A 10,876-nucleotide genomic window follows, 5' to 3' on the forward strand; every position below is an offset into this window, starting at 1 on the left:
CAACTTGCAGCAATCAAAGCCAGGGGATGAAAAATGTCAACCAGAGGAATCCAAGCAATTATATCTACATACACTGACCGACATATTCGACATAAGGTTTGTTAAAAAAACAATGTCGTTATAAGTGGTATAAGGGAGTTGGAGTAGTATCGACGAGATTTTATCTATTTTTGCCAATACTGTGGTACTATTAACATCCCGCATACTAAAAAATGTTTCCTGGGATTTATAAAGTACCTCTCATACAATCACCAATGATATGGAATAAAGTCAGCCGCATGTTCGAAAACATTTTGATATCAATTTTACCTATTTAGGCACAAAGACTCACATATTGGCCGATATATGCGGTATAAAGTCACTCGGAAGTTCAAAAGTCTTTATATTTAGTATACAAGTATAGGGCTCAGGGAAGTACTATTGACCCCATTCAACCCATTTTTGATATATAGAGATACTAAGAGAAAAAGATTCTCTCTGAATTTTCTTTTTTATATCCCATACATTGATTTAGGAGATATGTACATTAAACTTATTTGAGGGCGGGGCCAAGTTCACTTTTCCAAAAATTTTTTCCACAGATGCCCCATATTACTGTGAACACCTGTGCAAAATTATAGTTTTATATGTTAATTTATGCGTTTTCGGTTCATGAGCGTGGCACACACGCTCTACTTTTTTGCCAGGGAACACGTGTACCAAGTTTCACCAAGATATCTAAATTTTTACCCAAGTTACAGCTTGAACGGACGGACGGACAGGCAGACAGTTACCGAATTTCAACTTTTCTCGTGTTTCTGATCATTTATATACATATATATAACCCCACATCTATCTCGCTTAGTTTTAGGTGATACATATGTACAACCGTTAGATGAACAAAACTGAAAACTCAAACCCAAATTAAATCAAGAAAGAGCTCGCGAAACGTGACTATATGTACATAATGTGAATTCACTTCATTTTCATATTTCGCCAACAGGGAATAAGTAATGCAAAGAAAAGTTTCTAATAGCAACAGAGCATACTTATTGGGAACGTGATTTATTGTTAGACATATTTACATATATGTATGTACATATGTATGTGCAATGGAGATTCTACCTTTTACAGTATTAATTACTACGAATAGTCGAAATGCAATGCAAAAGATTATGAGTGCATTTTTGTTGAAACCCCCTAGAGCGGAAGCTCACCGGCCACGTGCCAGAAAATACAACAAAAACTAATTTCGGTATCTTTGCTCGACTACAAAAAATAGTCTAAATAAAAATCAGCTATTTCTTACGAGAGTAATGCAAAAGTCTGGTCAAATGAAATACTACTTCTATGTAGTCTCTTTGTTTCTAGTGACTCGTGACGTTCGTAAGGTATAAATATACCTCTGATAAGTAGGTACTACCTAATTTCAGGGCTGATGATTATGGAGCGATATACTATACATACTCTTATGTACAATATATACCAGATATAAAAATCTGTTTGTAAAGTTTTAAGTTTTGAAAAATCACAGCATTTTTCTTGTCTCACATATCACTAGACAAATTTATCAAGTGATATTCTCAAGATTTCCTCTTTTGAAAATACGTAGAAAAAAAAGGTTTTCCAAATAAAGCATTGAAATTGCAGTCTGCCGTCTGGTTAAGAAATGTTTAAAGTTTTAGTGACATAATATTGGTGAAACGTTTTACTTTTCAATATTTTTGTGCAATGCTTCCATCCTACGCCTCTTCTCCCAAAATATCACTTGCGGTTGTAACCCTTAACAATGTTCATCCTCAGAGACCTTATTATCTAAAATATTACGGTTAAGTAGGAGGCTTTAGTAATATTGTAGATACCTTAATACAAACATATATACCACCTTATCAAATTTGCCTCAGACTGGTTCATTTAAACTGAATAAATCAAATCTATTTTTATTCCTCTATGTTCATCTGAAATTTGATCTCCATAAGTCAATGTTCGCACTCAGTGAGGGTCGTGAAGTCATCGAAAACTCGTGCGTGTCGTCCATCTTCCTCCAATAATGACGATAACATTGAAAATTTTAAAGAAACAGCGCTTGAAAATTGTCATGTTGACATCAGAGAAATAGCAGAGTATCTCAATATCTCTTATACATCGACTTAACTCATTCTGGTAATTGTTTTGGGTATGAATCGTGTTAATTTCAGACTCGTACTAAAAGTTCTGAATGCAATGTCAAATTCTAGCTTAACTGTGACTGACTTTAAAACAAGAGTCATCGCTCATACACCGAAACCAACCAATCTCATAAAACTCTTTTAACCATTTCAGGTGGAAAATTCCTTCAAACGGATGTCCTTAAGCTACCCAGAGGATACTTGGTCAAAGACCGGAAGTAGTGAGCTCTGGCCACTCCCAAGTGAATGGCGATCAGAGAACTTTCCTCACTTGCGTGAACTTCTACACATGACTCCATCCTCCTAAGAAGAAGATACATTTACTAATTGGTTTACCGCGCTTGTAGTAGTCTTTAACAGAATCATTATATGAAGAGTAGCCGGTGTTATTATCCGATTTCATCCATCATTTTCGCATGTTGTTAAGGGTGCACAAGGAATTTTGCCTGGGAGAATTTGGTTATTATAACTTCAGTGTTTTGGAAGATGTATACATTAAACCATTTAGGGGGCGATGCTACGTCAAATTTCAAGAAATTTTTAACCCATAAGTGTCACTCCATCGTGATCTCCAGTACCAAACTACAGTTTCGTATTTAAATTTAGTGCTTAATAAAGGCATTTCAAGTATTACCGCTTAACGGCATTTTGTGGGCGTGGGAGTGATCCGATAACGCCCATCTCCGAACTCATCTAAATTTTTTTGCCGAGGAACCCGTGTACAATGTTTCATCAATAACAATTTTTACTCAAGTTATCGCCTGCACGGACGGACAGACAGACAGTCACTCAGAACTCAACTCGCTTCATCACCCTGATCATATACAAATACATATATCTGGACTAAATAATGCTCACTCATCTAAACTTAATTCATCCTATTTTCATCTTATCCTACTTTTATACATATGTATTAACGAAAATAAAGTCACTAGAATAGCGGACGACCAATTTAATATACTTACTTACTAATGAGATACATTGAAAGTTACAAGGCCAAGCTTTTTACGTAATGCATATGTATGTATATACATAATGGTAATTTACACCCCCTCCCACAAATTATTGCACGTTAATCTCTTTTATGCAAGAACCTAAATTTTTATTTAGCGGGGAAACAATATGTGGTGACTATTTGAAAAATGAGGCGAACTCAGCATTTAGAGCTCACTGCCAAATGGTCACGTTCAAAGCAAGCTTGACAGCAACATCTAACACGGGGAAAAATTCGTCATACACAAATCGCGAACGTGTTTTACTGTTACCCGCATAAGTTGAGCTAATTATGTGAATATTTCCACTCATACGACACGCGTTTGTTACCGACAGTATACAAACAATACGAAGTATAACTTACAGTGTAACCATTTCAAGCAATGATCGGTGTCGATCGAAAGCAGTGGTATGTCGATCCGTATTTCATAAATCTTGCTAGTTGGTCCAATAACATACGTGTCGTGTTTGTGTTAAAATAATTGTGATAAACCCACTTTAAATAATCGTAAATAAATAAATCACTTCAGTATTAGTGTTTGTAATGCGTCAAATTCAGGCCGAAGCGTTTGAGCTGGAGCAAACGCCAGCCACTAAGGAAGAAACTCACTACCCTCTCTTCTGCTCCGTGCGTTTGACCTACGCAATATGCGCCTTCCTTGCCATGATTATGCACTTATGTATGCGCAATATATTCAATTTTACCATACTTTGCATGGTGAAGCCGCACGCTGAGGTAAATGTGAAGGTCAGCGGTAATGAATCCGAAAAATTTGTGTACACAACTATAAATAATTCAAGCTCGAATGAAAATGTAAGTAGAATTCCATTACAAACTTTCGCTTAAAATGAAAATTTGATAGTTGTAATTCGGCTTAATTAAACGACTACTAAAATACTATATAATTAGCTGCAGTTGCTACTCTGACTACTCATTTTGGTTGTGAAAGCATGTGTTACATATGTTAGTTTTGAAAGCCCATCAAATGTCTTACATAGTTATTTGCAGGCTTTGTACCAAAACTGGGCACTCAATTTGGAAATTTAGAGATTGTATCCTTACTATCACAGCTGTCACAGCTGTTGTACGTATGTTGCAAACTTAGTTTCATCGCTAATTTACCGAAGAGGCAACTCCATACAATAGTGACTATAGGATTTAATACGTCCCCACATAACTTATTCAGATTATTTTGCAATTTGTCTGCTTTCGGCGCATTTCATTTTTTTTTTGGTTTTCTCTCGAGTTCGAGCTTTTGTACTCTTGATTATTTCAAACTTATATCAATATTAATCTTTTATGTGGAACTTGCCGTGATGCACTTTAATAACCGGCGATTTATTTCGAAAAACTTTGGATTCCTCCGATCCGTTAAGTGATTTTCGATAGAGCTTCCCCAAAAAAGGAGTTTAGTGGTGTGGACGATTTTTCTGTTTAAAATTATGTAAAATCCTAAAATCAAAAGGTGAATACAGTAGTGATCGAAGAATTATTCAAAATTCGAATTCTTTACAAATTGGGATTTTCCAAAAAAACACTTTACTCTTGGTGGTTAAAGGGGTTACATGGGTTTCCTCGGGTAAGCAACAGCTTTTTCCACAATTATTTTCTGATATAAAAAATAAATATTTTCATTCGATTTTTTATTGTTTTTTATTGTACAAATTCCAGAACTTCTTTGCTAAGAGTGTATACCAAAGAAATTCTGGAATTTTTGGAAAAAAATATTTTAAACTCGGCCATTGCGACGCTATTTCCTGTGACCCCTCGGAAAAAAGATACGACCGCGTTGGCAGGAGAACTTCTTCCAGGATCATCTAAAGTGAAAAAATAGGTGTTTTTGTTAAAACCTTAACTTAGAACTTGGACGAAGGAAAAAAACCTGAAAATGGCATTTTTGGCAGACATATTTACAAAAAAATTTTAATTTCGGTGAAAATTTCGCGACATATTTTTCAAATAGTTGTATTCGAAAAAATATCTTTTGTCCAAGTCTTTAAGAACTGTATCTCAAAGACATGTGTAAAATTTCATGAAGATCGGTTGAATAGATCTGGAGAAATGTTGCCAACCGACTTCAAAAACACAGTTTTGAGAGAAAAACGCGTTTAAAGACGGCGCACCAGCGCATAAGTTCTCAAAGCTGTATCTCCGAAACTATTGCTCGGATCAACTTCAAAATTTAGGACAGTATTCGAGAGATGTTGTAAAATTTAACAAGATAATCAAAAAATTAAATTTTTTTAATCCGGGTAACCCCTTAAAATAACGAAATCATGAATAAAAATTGTCAAAAATCGGACTGCTTTGATCATTACCGAATTATATCTAAAAAGGCCGTGTGAAATTTCAGGGAAAATTTCATTCTTTACATATATAGTTAGGTTCACAACATTCCAAATTTATTGAAGAATAAACTTAATATGTCTATGTCTTTCAATTCCAGACTTTCACTATAACTTTCGGGAGCTAGGGGAAGAATAAGCTCTTGACCATCAAACCTTCACAAAGTATGAAGTTGTAGACATAACCAGTTCTCTATTCTCTACTCACTATATTTGAGTTATCTTCAAGATTTGACAAATCGAAGGGAGCTAACGCAAGAATACATCTTTTTGGACGTAGTGGATCTCAATCTTATCCTTTTCAGAATGTAAAACTATCGAAAAAACTTAAAAATCAAGTCTAAAACGTTAGATTGGTTCAACTAAATGTTGACTGCGGCTGTCTAATGGTCCATTGACCCAATTTGGGCAATTTTTCGAGCATTTTGGCCGAATAAGTCTAAAACTTTCCGTATACTTCACATAAAGTTTTAGGAACCATATACAGATTTGTATAATGCATTCGATGTTCTTAGTTAGACATTTAGTGGAAATTATCTCGCAGATATAAAGTCTCATACTCTGATACAACAAGAAGCATGATTTAATGATTTCAATTTAGTAGTTGACTTGAAGTTTCAGCAATGTATAGAAATAGTCTGGTTTAGAAACAAGCCTCTATCAATGAAAACTCAGCAATATTTCCTAAATTTAAGTTTATTCTCAGTTGAATAAGTCTCTTACTCTTTTCAGTTGGGCAACATTCCATGGACACGTCAAGAGGAATTCGCTATACAAGCTACATTTTACTATGGTTACTTAGTTACCCTGCCATTCGCCGGTCGTTTAGCTGATAGATTCGGTGGTAAACTATTTTTTATACACTCTGTGACAATTCAAGCAGTATTATTCATGTTGATACCAATATTCGCACACATCAGCTACATCGGAACTTCCGCGATACGTCTGCTGCAGGGATTAGTATCGGTAAGAGTATAATAGTGAAGTTTATAAAGCCTAAAGAAACTGTTTTCGCGATAACTGAGAATAATTCTAAGGGCAAGGCTCTGCTGAAATCGATTGTGGTCGTATAAGTGCGTGATATGGTTACGACCTCTACGGTGATATCTTTTGCGATCAATAACTTACTAAGTATTCTTACGACACACCCCGAAGATGTCAAAAGGAAACACAGAAAATAAATAAATATCGTTTCTTATCCTTGGACAGAGTGTAGGACCCTTGCAACTTTCACCAAAGTTTTTGAGAGTTACCTGACTATACAATTTATAATATGATCATTACAATATTCGCAGATCTCTAAATATTTATATTTTTACAGGGTTTTGGCAATCCAGCACTGTATCAACTCTTCTCTACTTGGGCTCATCGCACGGAGCGTAGCACCTTAGTAGCGTTCGCCTATGGTGGTTACTCGGTTGGTACTCTGATTGCCTTTCCACTCTCAGCATTACTTTGTCGTTACAATTGGGAATTAGTATTTTATACAGTTGGTATCGTTGCATTGGTTTTTGGTATATCATGCCACTGGTTGGTTTATAACACATTGGAAGAACACCCTCGATTGTCAGAGGCGGAACGTGCATATTTGAAATCCACAAACGATGAAAAGTCAATGGTGGGCTTCAATAAAAACAAAAATATTTTGTTATTATTATTATTTTTCATTTCTATTTAGTCAAAGAGCATTCCTTGGAAGCACATTCTGAAATCTGCGCCTGTTTATGCTTTTATATTGACGCACACTTTGCACAGTTATGGCTTAATCGTGTTTGCATTGATGCTGCCGCGTTTCCTGAAAGAGGCTCTGGGTTTCACTTTATCTGAAGTAGGTCATGCTACACATTGAGTTATTACTTGTAATAATTTAATTTTTTTTTGGTTTACCAGACGGGAATATATGCTTCAACACCATTTCTGGGTGGCATTATTGCGAAAATCATCATCTTTCCGGCCTGCAGGTATATCGAAAAGAAGCCGAACTATAAGCCAACTCTCTATGGAAAAATATTTTATGTGTTATGTAAGAATATATAGTAATCCTTGTACTCATACTTCGCGACCCCCTAAATAGCTTTTTTAATTTGTCCATTGTTAATACATAATTTGAAAGAATCGGATGACTTTAAGGAAACAATCTCGTTTACTACGACATATTTGAATCGGACTGACAAAGCAAAACACAAAATGCATGTTCACGTATTTTAACATACATAAATCTTTGCTAACACCTTCAAAATAGCTTCGGCGTCATATGCATAAACTCACTTCTCGGCATCAGTAATGTAGGGTTCTCAACTACGATGTCAGGAATCTCTTTTATAACCTCTATTCTGTCGTTTTGAAAACAAAACATTCTTATATTTTAGTACGTGTCTATCGTTGAGACGCTTCAAACACAAAAAATTAACCGAAATATGTTGAGTCGATCGACCAGAGATGTTGAGATCCTCTGTCATTTCTCTGATGCCAACAACACGAATTTCAAGCACTTTTCTTTAACATTTTTAATGTTATCGTAACTAACCGGGGTGGATGGACAAATCGCATGAAACAAGTTTTCGATGATTTCACAGCCTTCATTGAACGCACTTAAATACTTTTGTTCGTTGTAATTTAGACTCCCTAAAACAATTTTGCAAGATTTTCAACGATCCCGTAAACCTCTCGCGTCGGAAACAAACAGCTACCAAACTCACACAGTGACATATCGAGATAAGACTTCACACGGGCATAAAAAATAGTATCAAGCTAAGAAAAAACTTTTTATCTACAAGTCCCGGTCAAATTTGATCAAAATGGCATATGTATATAAATAGCTGCATTCGTTCGTCATTTCTCTGCTCGCTACCATTGCGCGCTGCTCTTTTGCCAAAAATTAACATGCAAAAAGCAAGCAAGCGCATACCTCATCGAAGTAGCTTATAATATCTAATAATAATTTTTATTTTAACAGGCAACGTCTTTACCATTAAATTTCTGGTTGTTGTTATGTTGTTGAACGCCAACCAACGCATGCTTATCAATTTATGCATTCTGTTTGTGGGAATTTTCTCCGACATGGCATTTTCTGGTGGCTATTGGCCCAGTTTATTACACCTAACACCATCGTATGCCGGTTTACTCTCGGGAATTGCGAATGCCTTTTCAACAATTGACGGTTTCATTTCACCAATTATCATTTCCGCTATAGCTGTTCAGGTAATCGCCAAAACTTGGTTGTGGCAGTAACTTATCCACATTTTCCGCTATCTATAACGTTTTTAAATATGTATATTATTTATTAAAAACTTTGTAATTATTTTTAACACTTTTTAGGGCACCAAGTCTGAATGGAATTATGTAATGTTTACATTGATTATGGCCTACTTGTTGGCCGCAATGGTATTTGGAGCGCTTGGCAGTTCGGAAACTCGATCGTGGAACAATATAAGAGCAGATGAAGATGCTTAAGCTTTTAAGATTGAAAATATTAGAAAACTGTGTTTTTTAATTGTTGTGATAATTTTAGCAAATTGAGTGTTGATATTTGTACAGCTTTAGTCAAATTAGTGTTAAATATGGTAATTATAAATTAAAACAAAAAAATTAATATAACTAAAATTGTTTAGTATTCTCCTCATATTAAACTTATTCTTAAATCGAAAGGAATCGAACAACAAAACGACTGTTCAGTCTTATGACGTCCAATGATTTGTAATAATGATTTAAAATTTTTTTTTATGGGAATGTCGTGATCGTATTCAACTTAACTTATAATCAAACAAAACAAGTTTGGACATAAACGAATATACTCCTGCAACTTGCAACCAGAAAAGTCCGAGAAATTCGTGCAGATGCTGAAAAATTTATTACCAAAATATGGTAGTTGGGGATAGTATCGAACCGATTTCACCTATTTTTGCCAGTAACACTATTAATTTACCAAGAAAATGTTTCCTGGGTTTCATTAATTACAATCGCCAATCATAAGGACTGGTCAGCCAGATGTTTGAAAATTCTGATATTCGTTATATAGGTTATATAGCGACTAGATCAAGTTTTCGCACAATTTGATCAATTTTACGCCCAAAGATACACAGTTATGAATCAGCCATTAGCACTGAGTTTCACATAGTTGGCGTCTGGATTCTTGAATAGTTATAGTCCAAACCCGACAATTTGGAAAAAATGAAACACCTTGAGTGCTCTAATTGTGCAAAGTTTTATTCAAATATATTTTTTAGTGCATCATTGTGTACTGGAAAATAAAAAATTTAGCCCTATTGCGCCCGTTTTTATAATGTGACATAGCACCGTTAGTTTTATTTTATTTACCGACTTACTTTTTCAAAATGTTTAGCTACTTTGCTACTGCAATCTAATGTACCAAATATTACATCTTAATTTATTGCCTAGTTTTGGCATTTTTTAGGTTTTCGATTAATGGCGTTTTGTGGGCGTGACAGTAGTCCGATTGCACCCACTTACAAACTCGTCCTGACCTTTTCGCCAAGGAACACGTATACCAAGTTTTAGTACGTTATATTAATTATATCGCACGGTCGGACCGACAAATGATCACACGGGTTTCAACTCATCTCGTCATCATGATCATTTGTATATGTAACCCTCTACTTAACATCTGGTAGTGAACGATAGCAAGACGAAATATCTCCTGTCCTCAAAAAAACAGTCGTCGCACTTGTGACTTGGCTCTCATGTCACTGCTGACAGTCATAACTTCGAAGTCGTAGATAATTTCGTCTATCTTGGATCCAGCATTAACACCAACAATAACGTCAGCCTCGAAATTCCACGCAAAATAACTCTTGCCAACAGGTGCCACTTCCGACTGAGTAGGCAATTGAGGAGTATAGTCCTCTCTCGACGAACAAAGACCAAACTCTATAAGTCACTCATTATTCCCGACCTGCTATATGGTTCAAAAGCATGGACGATGGCAACATCTGATGAACCGACGTTCTGAGTTTTCGAGAGAAAGGTTCTGCCGAGTATTTATGGTCCTTTGCACATTGGCAGCGGCGAATACCGGAGTCGAGGGAACGATGAGCTGTACGAGATATACGATGACATTGACATAGTTCAGCGAGCTAAGAGACAGCGGCTACGCTGGCTAGGTCATGTTGTCCGAATGGATGAAAACACTCCAACTCTGAGAGTATTTGACGCAGGACCCGCCGGTGAAAGCAGAGTAAAAGGAAGACCTCCACTCCGTTGGAAAGACCAGATGGCTACACTTGGAATTTCCAATTGGCGCCAAACAGCGAAAAGGAAGAACGACTGGCGCGTTGTTGTAAACAAGAACACTATCTAAATCGATTATTTTTAGGTGATACAAAAAATCGTTAAATGTAAAAAACTAATATACTCTGTAACAACAATTGAAA

General features: G+C 35.8%; 1 protein-coding gene across 1 annotated transcript; it reads left to right on the top strand.

Annotated features, from left to right (window-relative positions):
• Positions 1 to 3,494: 3,494 nt before the first annotated feature.
• Positions 3,495 to 8,996, top strand: LOC120766510 (sialin). The gene is made up of 7 exons (XM_040092073.1): positions 3,495 to 3,954; positions 6,219 to 6,452; positions 6,808 to 7,104; positions 7,165 to 7,314; positions 7,377 to 7,509; positions 8,443 to 8,687; positions 8,805 to 8,996. Exons 1-7 carry the CDS (start codon positions 3,685 to 3,687, stop codon positions 8,937 to 8,939), a joined length of 1,464 nt encoding a protein of 487 aa, XP_039948007.1. The 5' UTR covers positions 3,495 to 3,684; the 3' UTR covers positions 8,940 to 8,996.
• The last annotated feature ends 1,880 nt before the right edge of the window (positions 8,997 to 10,876 follow it).

Source organism: Bactrocera tryoni, chromosome 1 (genome assembly GCF_016617805.1).
Source record: "Bactrocera tryoni isolate S06 chromosome 1, CSIRO_BtryS06_freeze2, whole genome shotgun sequence".
Lineage (NCBI taxonomy): Eukaryota > Metazoa > Arthropoda > Insecta > Diptera > Tephritidae > Bactrocera > Bactrocera tryoni.